At 44.1% G+C, this 14,641-nt stretch overlaps 1 protein-coding gene across 4 annotated transcripts in view; it reads right to left on the reverse strand.

Annotated features, from left to right (window-relative positions):
• The window catches only part of arhgap24 (Rho GTPase activating protein 24), a 68,742-nt gene that overhangs the window by 4,553 nt on the left and 49,548 nt on the right, over window positions 1–14,641 (reverse strand). For all 4 annotated transcript variants that reach the window (XM_086188494.1, XM_086188493.1, XM_086188496.1 and 1 more), the window contains 6 exons: window positions 10,768–10,890; window positions 4,309–4,516; window positions 2,319–2,451; window positions 1,551–1,624; window positions 1,351–1,472; window positions 90–1,269 (listed from right to left, as the gene is read on the reverse strand). In XM_086188494.1, coding sequence (XP_086044620.1) covers window positions 90–1,269; window positions 1,351–1,472; window positions 1,551–1,624; window positions 2,319–2,451; window positions 4,309–4,516; window positions 10,768–10,890 — 1,840 coding nt within the window. The remainder of the gene's footprint in view (window positions 1–89; window positions 1,270–1,350; window positions 1,473–1,550; window positions 1,625–2,318; window positions 2,452–4,308; window positions 4,517–10,767; window positions 10,891–14,641) is intronic.

Genomic DNA, 14,641 nt, shown 5'->3' on the forward strand with positions numbered 1-14,641 from the left:
TGTATTATCATTCATGTCCTCTTTCCAACTCCTTATTTGCCAGTATAGATCAACAATCTTATTTATTCAAGGAGGATGACGAGACCCACCTCTTAATCCTGGCCTCATACTCAGTCTTCTGCTTGTGCATCTCCTGTTTCAGACTGGCCACTAAGCTGTGGAGAGCGCTGTGGCTGCCAGGTCCATTACTAACACTGAATCCATTACTGTGATCACTACTGTCCCGGCTGCTCCTCCCAGCTCCGTCTCCCCCTGCCTCTCTGTTGCTGTTCCTGCCCTCCCCCTCCCCCCCTCCGCCAGACTGGGAGGGCTCGTGATCTTGAGATTGTCCATCCAAGTCTTCATAGTGACCTCCGTAAAAGTCCTGCTCAGGGCAGGTGGTGGTGGAGGAGCGGCAGGAAGTGGAGTTGTCAGGAAGAGAGATTTCGCAGGAGGAGGTGGACCAGGTGGCGCTGTCCACGCTCTGCTTGTCCTCACAGCTGCTGTTCAGACACGTGCTGGTGGTGGTGGTGGTCTGGTTGTGCTGCAGCAGGTTCTGGTGGTTTAAATGGACGTTGTCATATGTGGACAGACGATTCTGATTGGATGTTTGATCCCCGTTTGAGCAGTCACGTGTTTTGTTGTTCTCCCGTAATGTGACACATCCATTCGGTACCCAAAGACCATTGCGGCCGCTTCCTGTAACCCCATCAGTTCCAGATATACCCATGCGCACAACTCCATTCCCGTTCCCTCCAGTGCTTCCGCTGGTCACACCACTGGTGCCCATCTTTGTGCCTGAACCTTTCAGTGTTCCACTACGTCGCACTGGTAAACTCCCACCTCCGGTCAAAGTCTGATGCTTTTCTTGGTGAAGGTCTGAGGAGGGCGAGGAGGAGCTGAAGGAGCCATTGGTAACAATCCCACTACCTTTACTGAAAGCCGGGTTCTTTTTAACCGTCAGTGGTGGACTGCGGGTGATATCAAAGCGTCCGATGATGCCGTTGCGAGGGCTTGCAGAGCGCGGTGAGCCACTGTTGTCGTCATGCTGGCGGTGCGAGGGAGACTCGGGTGTTTCCCAAACACACTGTCGCACCTGCATGTTGTTGTTCTCAGCGTTCTGAGATACCGTTGTGATGGCAGAGGTAGTTGTGGTGGCTTGTCGCCGTGGTAAATCAATGTTGTTGTTGTTAGTGAGCTCCAGGGCTGTGGGACTGTCCCGACCACGAGGGAAGAGAACATCATGTCGGCCAATCAAGACAGCCATGAGCTGCTGGACCAGAACCGTACCTGCAAACACAAGACCCTCATCTTTATTACAGATCTTTAGTAATGGCTCAGCATTCAACCTCGGAAAGCTTGAAAACAAACCTTCCATAATAGCAACCGGATCCTCAACCTTCGGCCTCAAGATATTTGGCCCGAACACCGTGGCCAAGTTCTGGACACTCATTTTATTCACTCCTGAATATGACTGGACTTCATCGAGAAATCTGGAGAGACACAAACGTTTCACTGTTAATTACCGGTCACAAGTAGAAGTTGAGCCCTCTCCATGAATCAACGCATACCTGCAGATGTACTTGAGAAGGTTGTAGTTGACTGGAGGTAGACTTTCCACAAGTTTCCTCAACTCCTTCATACCCTGGACATGAAGGACAGGTCAACACTGCCACTGAACCACTCGGCTACTCACAGCTCATCAGATATAATCACACACCAGACCAGACAGGGTGGAGCGTTAAAGGAGAGGAAAATATTTGAGGCTCTGAAATGTAAATTCTCCCCTCAATTTGATTACTTGATGGCCACAAGACTTAACTCTGTCCTTCAGTTTGATTCTGATTCTGGGGCCTCAAGATGGAACTTGTTCCCTCAGTTATATTATTTCAAGATTAAATATCTAGATTTCTCTCTATAGCCACTCCTGTCCGCTCTACAAGAGGATTTTAAAGATTGAAACACACAGCACATGAACACAAACATACAGCATGCAAACACATGCTGCAAAGTGTGGGATAAGTATTGGTGTGTGTGTGTGTGTGTGTGTGTGTGTGTGTGTGTGTGTGTGTGTGTGTGTGTGTGTGTTTGTAGCTGTTTTGTTTTTGTTTAAAAAAGGCAGGGCAGCTCTAATCTGCAATTTGTGGTGGAACAAAACGTGCCTTTATGGTGTGAGAGAAATCCTATTTTTGGGAGCGTGAAACCACCTTCAGAGCACCAAACACATTTATGTGATTACCTATAAGTGCTGACTTCTCTAAACCAACTTTGGAAAGCATGCGGAGACGTGTTCTGGGATGATAGGCGTAAAAAGAGACTTATCAAGTAGCCTTTCTCACCATTTCATCATCCTTTCCTAGGAGCTTGGTGCAGGCCAGGAACTCATCATATTTTTGGAAGGGGACGACAGGCTCCGGCAGCTCTCTGAGGTACAGCTTCAGCAGTGACGCGACGGTGTGCACATCTGTGTTGCTGCAGAGCAAGAAAGGAAGGAGGTTCTGATTTATGATCGTCACGTGCTACGGAGGCAGACACAAATCTTGCAGACTGTAGGGGATTGATGGAATGAGAAGGAAAGGTAATGTAAAGTCCATATGTGACGGAGAACATGGAGCGCTTGAGTTGGTAAATCAACACAAATCAAATGTGTAATGTGCGCTGCCTTGTCAACAACAGCCGTCTCCTTACAGAGTAAACACGTCTAATTAACATTAATTATGGCCCTAAAGGCAAATAAAGTATCACTTCATTGGCTCTTTATGAGTCCATTTAATGCTGCCAGGGTTCCAGCTGAAAAAGTAAACCTCAATTTGATTGACCTGCTTTATTATGATAAAACATCCACTGTAAGCAACCCATTAAATTAATAGTAAAAACAATTTTAATTGCATCTATTCACCTGTTAACAGGCTTTGCCAGCTTTCTCTTTAGATTCTCCTTCCTGAGAGAGGTATGCAGCTCTAGACTGCACATTTGGTCGCCTGGAACCAACACAAAACTGTTTTTTTTTTTTAAATCTCACAACTAGACCGGGGTCAATGAGTAGTCGTTGCTATTACATGACATAAAGTGCAGAAGCAGAACGGCAGAGAAATGTCGGTGAGTATCTGACATGATGGCGGCACTTGTGAGTGAGATCTTATCGTGTGTTTCTAGGAAGTGAAAGCCGGGGTCTTGACAGTCCTTGACAGCTTTTATTTATAGTCATCGCAGAGATGTAGGCACGGCGGACAGGATGAAAGAGGCGGAGGTGGTGCAGTCCATCAGTAATGGTTCTCTGCCTGGCTGGGTTACAGATGACAACTGTCACGGTTTAAACCTCTTCCCAGTCTTGTGATATGGATGCTGACTGTTACCTGATTTAGCTGATTCAAACATCATGGAACACTGTTTTGCTGATTCTATGAGTTTGGGATTAGAATTAATTTTGAGTTTATTTCCAAAACAAGGAAGCCCTCGGAAAACGCGTACCTTCGCCAAGCTGAATTTCCAGCACTTTCCTGAACTGGGCCTAATAAAAGCCGAAGCCCCCTGCACACGTTGCAATGTGTAAGTTGCTTCCTGCGTCCACTAGCTGGTGCTAGAGAGCACATATGTTGATGCATATCACGTGAAGACAACACTGACATTTTGAAGTTAATCAAATGTTTGTAACATCAGGCTTACTTCCTGTAACCACGAAGTGGTGCTGTGACTTAAATTCAACTTGCAGATGTTCAGGTGGGGATCAAATGCAGGAAAACTCACAGCCTTCACAGTAACCTATCACCAAGTTTTTACAAGTGGTTTCTGACCGAATTGTAGATGGATCTGGTTAACCCGCTAGGAGGAGGACATCAAAGTGTAAAAAAAAACAAAACCCAAGGCAATTTCTGTTGCCACCATCTGGTGCTATGATTAATCTGTCCCAAAATGTAACGGCTGCTTCCTTGGTCTGTACAACACCCCTCGAGGATGTTTGGTGAAAATCAGCCTCGTCGTTCTTGTGTGTTCCTGCTGTTGGACACAAACTCCTTGGTGGAGGTCATGGAAATTTTCCAAGAGTATTAACCCTACACACATGCAGAATGCACTACAGTGCAGTCTTATGAATTTGTATTTCTGATGTCTATATTAGAAAATATTTCTCTTGTGCAAACAGCACTGGAGCATCAGACTAGTTCAGAGAGGGCGTATGGAAGAAATGCTGTTTGTAAACCCACCATTTATTTCTCTAAGCTTTTAAAAAGCTGAGTGCCAGTTGGAAAGCGCAAGATAATCAACAATCTACCACTGGTATGATCAAAACAGTTCCCCATCACCACCCTGTGAGGTCAAATATTGCCTTACCAGTCAAATGAAGGTTTTTCTCCACAGTCAAAAGCATCCTGCAGCTCTTTGACCAGGTTGGCTTGTCCTGGCAGCCTGAAAAGACCCTCCTCTCGAAGACCCCACTGTCGAATGAAATCCACGCACTGCTCTACCAGCATAGGGGCCAGCTTGTTCCCATAGCGGCGCTCATACCTCACAGTCTCCTCCAACTTCTGACCGAAGATCCCTGAAATACAAGACAACATTTCGTTTTTAAATATTTGGCATCGAAAATGAGAAGGTTCCACTCAAGGTTTTGTCTTTTACCTCTCTCTGAAGCCTGATACGCACTGGTTGGAGCAGGGTTTTTCAGGCAACTAGACTGTTGACTTTTGGTTTTGCCTGATCCTTACCACAAACACTGCTGTTGCTTATCTTTGTCCATCTTAATCATTTTAAAGGCTAAAAGGACAGCTTCTGATGGACCTGGACCTGGACCTGGACCTGGTCCTGGACCTGGTTGCGCCTGGTGTGTTTCAAGTTGAAGACAACCGAGAAGCAGCATGTTGTTCAAAGTTTACTTGAGAATTTCAGTGGGAATTAGGGCTAATGGATTAAATCGTATCATACATTTCAAATATCTGATTGATCCGGGCCAGAATTGGGCCAATTCTGTTTTGAGTTCAGCTCATCCCAAGTATTATCACGGATACAATATACTGGCTTTATCTTTGAACAACTATTACAACATCCTCTGCTCTCTAACTTTACTTTCAAAAGTGAAAGGGGCATTTTTCAAGGAATTACAAAAACATTAACATACCATCTACAGCTTAAAAGACATCAAAGAGAACTGTTTAACCGTTTGGAAAAGTTTCATGATAAGGTCAGCTAGACAGTCCAGGCAAAGAAAATATGCCTTAGTCTGATGATCAAATCTCTGACTTCCTGCTGAGCACCTCTCGCCCTGTGTCTGAGGCAGCCGCCAGAGCAGGGGAAAAAAAAATACTGATTTGTAGCCTTCTCGTGTGGATGCAACACAAGAGGGGATTAAAACAGCCTTCCTTGGAGATTTGGATCTGCATACTTTTCTGGTCTCCAGATACAGACAGAGGCAACTCACATGCATGTATCCACACAGCACGACGAGGTATCACACAATTATTTGAACACTCTTCAACATCAGCTTTCCTTAAGTGTACTGGTGCACCACAGAAATACAGCGCGACGTCATACTCACCCCTCTTGAAACCAACGCAGTTGGTAAGTTTCCGTAAGAAACGTCTGTTAATAAATTTGTGGTACGAGAACACACCAGATGTGCAGAATTTAAAGCGCCTCAGTTCAAACATTTTCCCAAAAAAGTCTATGGAGTTCTGACAAAAAGCTAAAACAAACAAAGCAGGAACTGTGGTAGGAAAGATGCATGTGTTTGACAGAAGGACCATCAAAGTGTCCTCATGTCCACCTCTCAGTAAACTGTCTTGTTTAGTCATTTGTCATCAGAGAACAGTCAACTCTTTCTCCTCTGGGTCAGTCGCTTTTCCACTTCAGAGCTACACAAATAAGACAAAAGAATCACAAATCCCAGGAAATATAAGAAGCTGCATATCCCACATCCAAATCTTAGATGAGTGAGAGTAAAATATTAATGAGAGAGGCTCCATCCGATGAGAGTGTCGTATCAAGAAGAGCATCAGAGAACAAATGAGAGAGAAACTGAATGAAAAGGAGGTCATCCCTCCAGACGTTCTGGTCATGAGTCTAGGAATGTTTTCCTGGGTCACATGTAAGTGTGTGTGTGCGTGTGTGTGTGTCCGTGCGCACACACACTGTGTGTGTTTATGAAGTTTAGATGTACATTTGTGTGCCATTCTCCCTTGTTTTAATCATTCCATGAAGACTTTGTCACATTCAGTGAGCACCCTGCTGTATCCATCAACACTTGTGAGCCTGTCTGACACACACACACACACACACACACACACACACACACACACACACACACACACAGACTCAGGTTTGCTGTCCTGATTAGCACAAGCCCTAACCCTTATCCCAACCTTAACCAAACTCAGTTCACACTTTAACCAAGAACGCCGACCTTGTTTTGCTGCATCAGGACTGGTCTTCAGTCTGTATGAAGATCAAGGCTCCTGCTAGAGTGAATATTTACCTGAAAGGAGTCCAATTGGCAACACATGGGCACACACATGTTCATGTATGCATCAACACACACACAAACACGCTGATAATGTACTGTTTTAATTTTTTTATTTCAAACACAAACAGCAATGATATGAAGCAGATACACAGACTCTTGATTCAACAGTTTTTGTTTTATAAACAATTTTCTCTGCAATGAGCAATAAATGTAAAAGCTTCTGATTAACTGGTCATTTGAAGCATCGTTTGAAAAGTCTCCAGAGCCAATTTCTCTTCTTCTTGCTCTTCTTCTTTGTTTCCTTCTTCTGGTCGATCCTTTTAATGGAGGGCTCCAGATCGTTGGTGACTATGATGTGCTCTGGCTCTTCCAACTCCCTGTGCTTTGGCAGCAGCACCCTCATCTCCAGGTATTGATGGGCTTCTCCTGCTGTGCCCAGCTCTTCCTGAGCTTCATCTTCCCTGTTTCCTGACCTGACCTCATCCACAGTCAGGTCCTCCTGCGGCAGCTCCTCGCAGGCCTGACCTTTCAGCTCCTGAAGTTCTTGCTGTTGCTGCCAGACGGTTGACACGGCCTCATTCACGGCCCGGTCGTTGCTCAGCCCTTCCTCCTGTTGCTCCTGTGTCTTTGCACTGTCCTGCTCCACTGCCAGGTCCACATGACGTAGCTCCATCCCAGCCTCCACGAGAAAACTCTGTAGTTCTTCCTCCAGGTGCTCTACCTTCGCCCTGACCTCATCCAAATCCAGGTCCTTGAGTTCCAGCTCATTCTGCAGCTGGCTGATGTTGGAACTGAGCTCATCCACAGCTTGGTCCATTTGATGCAGCTTAGTACCAGTCTCCTCAAGTGCAGTCTGCAGTTGGCCCTCCAGGTGCTCTACCTTTGTCCTGGCCTCATCCACAGCCAGGTCCTTCAGTTCCAGCTCATTCTGGAGCTGCCTGATATTGGTCCTGGCCTCATCCACAGCCAGGTCCTTCAGTTCCAGCTCATTCTGGAGCTGCCTGATATTGGTCCTGGCCTCATCCAAAGCCAGGTCCCTCTGTTCCAGCTCATTCTGCAGCTGAAGGATGATGGTGCAGGCCTGGTTCACAGCCAGGTCTCTCTGTTGGAACTCTTCCTCCAGGTAGGACACCATCATTTGCTTCTTTTTCTGGAGAACCTCCTCAGCCGTCAGGCTCGGCTGTAGAGACAGCATTTCTTCTTCCTTCTTCAAGGCTTCATCCCTCAGCTCCTGCATTTCTTGCCGGAGCTTCTGAAATGCCGTCATGAGGGACGTCATCTCCTGGTTTTTGGTAACTGTCTCCTTCTGTATCAAGTGTCCGATAGACTTCTTCATGTCACAATTCATCTTTCAAACTCGGAGTCTCTCTGAGGTTGTTGCGTGTAACTGGATGTACAAGCGTGAGAACACTGAAACCAAAAGTATTCTCTTATGTACTGACGTCCTTTCTGACATCATTAAGTTCTGAAATAAATTCCAAACTCAAAGACTGACAAACCCTCTCAGCCTAATGTCTTTGATCTCCTTCATGTGGTCATTGGCATCATCCTTCTGCCTTCATCAACAACATCCAAATTCCAACCTTGTTCTCTTGCCGACTCTGGAGTCGTCTCAAGATGCCGTCCAATCACAATGTGACCTACAGACAGCCGAGCCCAGCTGGTGCTGCATCAGACTCACCTGCATGCACACAGGCTCCTCCTGTCCCTGGAGCTGACCAACAATAGTCTGGGATTTATTTACATGATGAATAGAGATTTTCATGTAACTGTTCCACAACCGGTGAGTTTACACACACACACACACACACACACACCATTGTCTGGTTTTACTCCCTATAGATTTCCATCCGTCCATCCATCCATCCATTGTCTTCCACTTATTCCTGTTAAGGGTCGTGGGGGGGCTGGAGCCTATCCCAGCATCAACAGGCGAGAGGCAGGGTTCACCCTGGACAGGTCATCAGTCCATCACAGGGCCAACATACAGAGACAGACAACCATTCACACTCTCAGTCACACCTACGGTCAATTTAGAGTATCAATCAGCCTCGTCCCCTCTTGATGTCTTTGGACTGTGGGAGGAAGCTGGAGTACCAGAGAGAACCCACACAGGAACAGGGAGAACATGGAGACTCCTCACAGAAAGATCCTGTGATGGAGCCGGGACTCGAACCCAGAACCTTCTTGCTGTGAGGCAACAGTGCAAAACCACTGCACCACCGTGCAGCCCCCTATAGATTTCATTTGTCCTAAGTGTCTCCTTCTGTGGTGAGAATTATTGTCTTCCGAAAAGGTGAGTTTAAGGATACTATGTTTTTCCCTCTAACTGCTGCAATATCTTGCAATTTGCGTCTGTACAGGAACTCAGGAACTGTTCCAATGAATCTTATGAAACTCATTTTCAATCTGCTCTAAACTAGAACCCTGTCATTTTTGGTCAATGTGGTTAACCTCCTGTGGCAGCCATATTGGATTATACATTTTTGCACAATATCAAGTATATCTCATAAGTCCTTGATGGATTTATCTTTTTTTTTTTCATCAATTGTTCAACTGTAAGAGACAGTGCTTTAAAAATGTCCTCAGAAATTAAACAGGAGTTCGCACTAGTTGAGTTTCTCAGAGGAAAACGTTCTGGACATTTTTCTTAACTGCTTCTACGATATTTGTGGAGGTAATCAGAATGTTTTTACAGACCGGACTATACGAAAACTGTCGTATCTCAGGCTACAGTCACACTCCTGGTGGAGGATCATCTTAAATTCCGAAGAGACAGGAAATGACTCGGAGGGCCGAAAGTAACTAGGAAACCAGAATGTTCAGTTCACGTGTGAAATCGCATTTGAAAGGAAATGAAAATTATCTGAAATTAATGATTGTGATGTCCCTTAATTATTTAACAACTCAACATCTTAGAGAGACTAAAGAGCATTCCCAAGCTGTCAGGTTTATTCAAGATTTGAGAAGTTTAAGGGCATTTCTGATGAGAAAAAAAAATCATTCCAAGCGTAAACAGAAAATGTCGACTTGTCAGCCTTGTCAGGAGCCACGCTGAGTGTCTGAAATAGTTGGTTGTTCTCAAGGTGTTGGAATATATTTCACCAAACACTCTCAAAACAAACTGCTGGGTCACAAAGACGATAGAATTCTCTGTCCTGATCGCCACTCTTTCTGCACCGCAACAAAATCAACACTGTGAAAATCCTCCCTTAAGTCATAGAAGACATGGTCGTATTTTAATACATGAAACAGTTTAACACAATCACTCATATTAGCAGATAGCTCAGAGATAACAATGAAAACTATCTGAAGTTACAAAAAAGCTGGTAATTACCATGTAATAAATCTCCAACGATCCAGAAGGAGTGGCCACAGCAGCACATTTCTCAAAGGTCTGATTTCAGAGTGTGATTAATTCAACATCAGAGCAAGTGTGCAGCACATGACAGCAAACCCTTGGCTCTAGTGTTGGTCAAACACAGGGGCTTGGATTTGGCAGCTCCCTCCCTGTCTATCACTCTCTGACCAGACTATTAAATCACACTTGAGGGGCACTGAACAGCCAATCAGGAGTCAGTGTGTCTCTGCTGGTACTGCAAAATGTGAAAGCCTGGATTTTATGTGTGTTCTCTGCCCATACAAGTGCGCGTGTGTGTGAGAGTGAGCAAGAGTGTGTGTGTGTGCGCTCCAACATGAAGCCACTTTTCTCGTGGCATCTTTGACAAATGGCTCGTCCTTTTGAAGAGCAGTCAACTGCAATAGACGTCAAACTCCCTGCACTGAAAACAGAGGGGGCCAACTAAGCCTCATCTATTCACGGCGTCAGAGAGCAGCCTGAACTCCCTGTCCGGTTACAAACGCCACACTTGTGGCCTGTTCATACACAGTACAGGCCAGTAACTGTCAGCGTGGTGAGTAAAAAGCCCCAGCAGCACGACACAGACTCCATAATCAGCATGTTGACAGTATTTAGAGCTCATTTGATGTATATTATAAACACACTAGTTTCTATTCTTTATCTGAATTTACAGGCTGAATTGAAGGAAAAACACAGGAAAAAGAAGAGAGCTGACGGTGAGGAGCAGGGGTTTATGTATTCTTCTCACACCTGAGCCTGCTCTTGGAGACCAGACACACCTGCCTTTCATCAGGGGGCTAATCAGTCTGAACCAGCTACAGGTGCCCCTGGTGCCGCCTCGCTTACGCCAACTCCGATGGCAGAGGTGGTGTGAGATAGAACACATGTACTTATTCATCAGCATGCAGCTACACTCTCAGTAACATGTACAAGGTTATTCAGCTGATAATACAATGAATGCCCATTTACTAACCTCCACCAAAAGGTGCCCAAATGACCCTGCGAATCGTTTTCACCCAATCCTCCATGTCATTCTGGGTGCTGGCCATAAGAAGGTAGGTCTCATGGTTGGCTGTCATCCGCTCTCTGTCTCCCCCTGTTCAAAGAGAGTGAAAAATAAATGATTAAAAAGACAAAGTCCTCTCAAGCAGATAAACTCTCAATGTAAATGAATTGAGAACATAATTGCCCAGCATCGAGCAAAATCAGCAGCTGACATGTTTCCTAAAAACTCAACCAACCAAAGAAGATCCGCGATCTGCTTTAAATAATCATTTGTGTCAGTCGTGTTTTTTTCTAGTCATGCATGCATGATGAAGGCTTTTACTTTGCAAATATTGTACGTTGCATATCTTTGTTGCCCACATAAACTAGTGATGAACAAACAAACACTCTCGTATCTGCTTGCGGAAACTACGTAGAAGAACAAAATGGAGGGAAAAAAACTGTTAATCGGTTCTACGGTTGTGAACTCATACTTGCAATTAAAGATAAGCGACCAACATTTGTTCAGTAGCATCAAACAGACTCCTGACGAAGGAGGTTCAGGTGGAGAGCTGTGTGTTTTAGACAGCTCAAGCGGTCAGAGTGAACGTCTGCCAGTTATTTTTGGAGTCAAACTCTGGCAGTTAAGATTGATGCTTCCTGTCACTCTTGATGAGTTCTCATTAGCAGGGAGCAGATGCCAGTGTTTATCCCATGTGATGTTCAACATGTTCACAAACACAGGCAATGTAAACTGTGAACACGCTGATCCTAAAGGAAGTGATTTGAGATATTTGGTGCTGCAGGATGCACTACAGTCCAGCTGGTCAGCGTGCCTTTTGATGAGCATCAACCCAGGCAAGGTCTCTGGTATCTGCAGGTATAAATAAATCTGTGAGGAAGAAAGTGGCACTGCGTTCACACCTGAGAGAACTTCATCTCAGCCTTGTACAAAACAATCAAGTTTATTTTGACTGAATACGATGACCCTCACCCCAACCCGTCAAAAAAAAAAAAGTCTCTCTTCTGTTTCAACGCCCAATTAATAAATTAGCATTCCTGGCATGTACATTTGCACTTCTAGCCCTAATTAGCACAGGTTATCTGTGTCCAGGATGGCATTTAGATCCAGATCTAGAAGTGTCCATCCTCCATGGGTTAATTACACCTCACAACTGTTGATTCACTTTCTCAACCACACCCCGTCTTTAGCCTTTAACAAGCGCGGCAAGATCCTTTTCCTGCCTTAAAAAAATGTGTGTTCTTCTTCTTCTATTTGTGACAAAAAAAAATTCAGCTGGGAACCAAGTCCATGATGATTTATCACTTCCTGAAATTATGACCTTCAACAGATGATGTTTACAAACTACAGCTTTTGGGTTTAGATACTTAGGAGATTCAATAAACTGTTGGAAGAAATTGCATTGTACTCATTCAATCAGTAGATTAATTGCATCAGCCTCAGGCTTCTCCACCCTCTCAGCATTGTTTGCGTTGATTGTCATGTAAAGTAATTGTGGTTCCCTGGTGTCCTTGTGTGTTCTATTGTCCTCATTTAAAATCAATCAGCCTTAACATGGAGCCTCTGTTTCCATTACTCTCATGGAAACATTGTATTTCCTTGAGATGCTGTTAAACTAGCGTGCAACAGGATTATACAGCATACCGTAGCTCTGGCAGCACAGTCCTCTTCCTGCTGCCATTTCCTGTCGACGTTCAACCTTCATCCACTGTGTTGGCCAGATGGTTGAGAAAGATGGTTGATATTTTTGCATATATTCCTAGGTAAACACTTCACTCATGCCATTATGTGCCCATCTGTGGCTGATAAATAATGTAAATAAAGCGGCAACATATTTACATATTCTGTTCTTTGCCATATGTATGGGTGGGTGACCAGTCTTGTTTACTCATTTGTTATTTAGGGACGTAAGTTGCTGTCATTGGTTTCTTTGTTTGCCTAAGGTCATGCAGATAATAGCTGGGATTGTTTTTGTAATTGTAGCCTTTAAAGACATTGTCTTAAACCATCTTGTGTCTAACGACCCTCTTCATTCACAAGTCCAGTGTTGTGGACCTAAAAAGGTTCCTTTGACCCACTGTTGTCAATAATAGTCCAAAGGACCGTTGTTGCTGTTTCTGATTGTCAGTGAATGTTGTCATCAGCATAAACAGCTAGTAAGGCTCGTACCAGTGGTTTGTTGGTCATAGGTTTTCTTGTTATTTTCCTCCATGTTGTAGCTTGAGTGAGCTTCAGTAAAATCAGTTTGCATCCCTGGAACTTCAGAAAGTACCACCTCCTAAGGTGGAACTTTTAGGGTGGTACAATTATGTCCCTTGGCTAGAACTAATTTGATGTTCTGATTGCTTTGGAGGAAACAAAAGTAGCTCCTTCAAAGGTTCCTTGTTCTTGGAGAAAGTTCTCCTTGTCTAGGGGAACCCTCAGAAGGCAGATAACTTGCTGAGGGATTGATCGGGATGTGAACCTCTTGATAGGTTACAACACAAATTCTAATGAAGAGGATACAAGACACCTTGTTTGTGCAAAGATCAGGCCAGTTAGTTTAGTGGTTGGTATTTTTTCTGCTACAAATATTTGGATTCTGCCATTGGATCAAACTCAAATACCCAGCATTCCTAGATTAGTCAGCATTGTCTCCTGACCCGAGATAAAGGTCTGTCAGTGAGTCAAGTAAAAAAAAAAATTATTTAAAAATCAGATAATCAGAGATAACAGATGCCACATCCTTGTGAATAACAAATATTTGCTTTTCAGTACCTTTTTAAATTTTTAAGATTTGGTTCCAGGTTCAAAACATCTTTATTCTAAAATAATTTTGCTGCCTGTCAGTAAATTCTCCTTATCTTCCTTCCAAACGCTTGACTCCCTTTGAACAGATTCTCACAGGCTGTTGTTAAGCTGTTTGAAGGTAATATTCTCCACCACTCAATTCTAGGCCAGTTTAAAGTGTGACTAGCAAAGTGTCTAAAAAAGGCCTCTTAAACGAGACCAATCCTTGCAGGAGTTCACCACCAGAGACAGTTGGGCATTTTCTTTCATAGCACAGCTGTACCTGAAGAGACAACCGTGTCAGCTGTCACAATTCCCCTGATTCACCATGCTTCAGCACATTGCTCTAAAGTTTTATAAACTCAGCAGTGAACAACTGACAGCTTTAGAGGTATGCAGACTTCTTCTTCAGAGGACAGCTTACATTAAAGAAGGCACACAGATCAAGATTCCCTATTCACACTGGGACGTCTTAAGACTTAATAGAAATAAGTTCCGAAAAAAGAGAGAGAATGCCATGCACCAACTTTTCAACAGTAATTCTACTGACAATATTGCGTGCCAATAAAATGGCAACTTTTTCCAGCAAAATTTTTTTATTTGCATGATATTAAATCCCGCACTTCAACTGTATAGAGCGGAACATAAGACAGGAATGTCAGAACTGTCTCCAGCTTTTCTACCATGCTTTACTTTTTGCAATGTGCAACAAAAACCTCAGGACATTGATCCGGTGTATTTAGAAAGCATTGGGGGCTAAATTTACACTGTTTTATTTTTTAACATTTTTCCAGGATTTTCAAACTAGACAGCAGCAAGATGGATTCTTTTCCTACAAACTTCTACAAGTGGGTTGAGTGATTTCCATTTTCTGCGCAATAATGAGGAAGAAAAGAATGAAAACATGGTCAACAAACATGGGACAAAGAGGGACCCCTGAAGTTTGTGATATTACAGTCAGCAGATGAGTTTTCCACTCAGCTGACTTGAATGACAACTCCAGCCTCTCCTGGGACAGTAGATATCTTTTATAAGGCAGCTATGCCCCCTTGGCTGAGGAAAGGAGAAAAGA

This window comes from Aulostomus chinensis, chromosome 19, assembly GCF_037954235.1.
Source record: "Aulostomus chinensis isolate RoL2024-O1b breed Wild chromosome 19, RoL_Achi_v1.0, whole genome shotgun sequence".
NCBI lineage: Eukaryota > Metazoa > Chordata > Actinopteri > Syngnathiformes > Aulostomidae > Aulostomus > Aulostomus chinensis.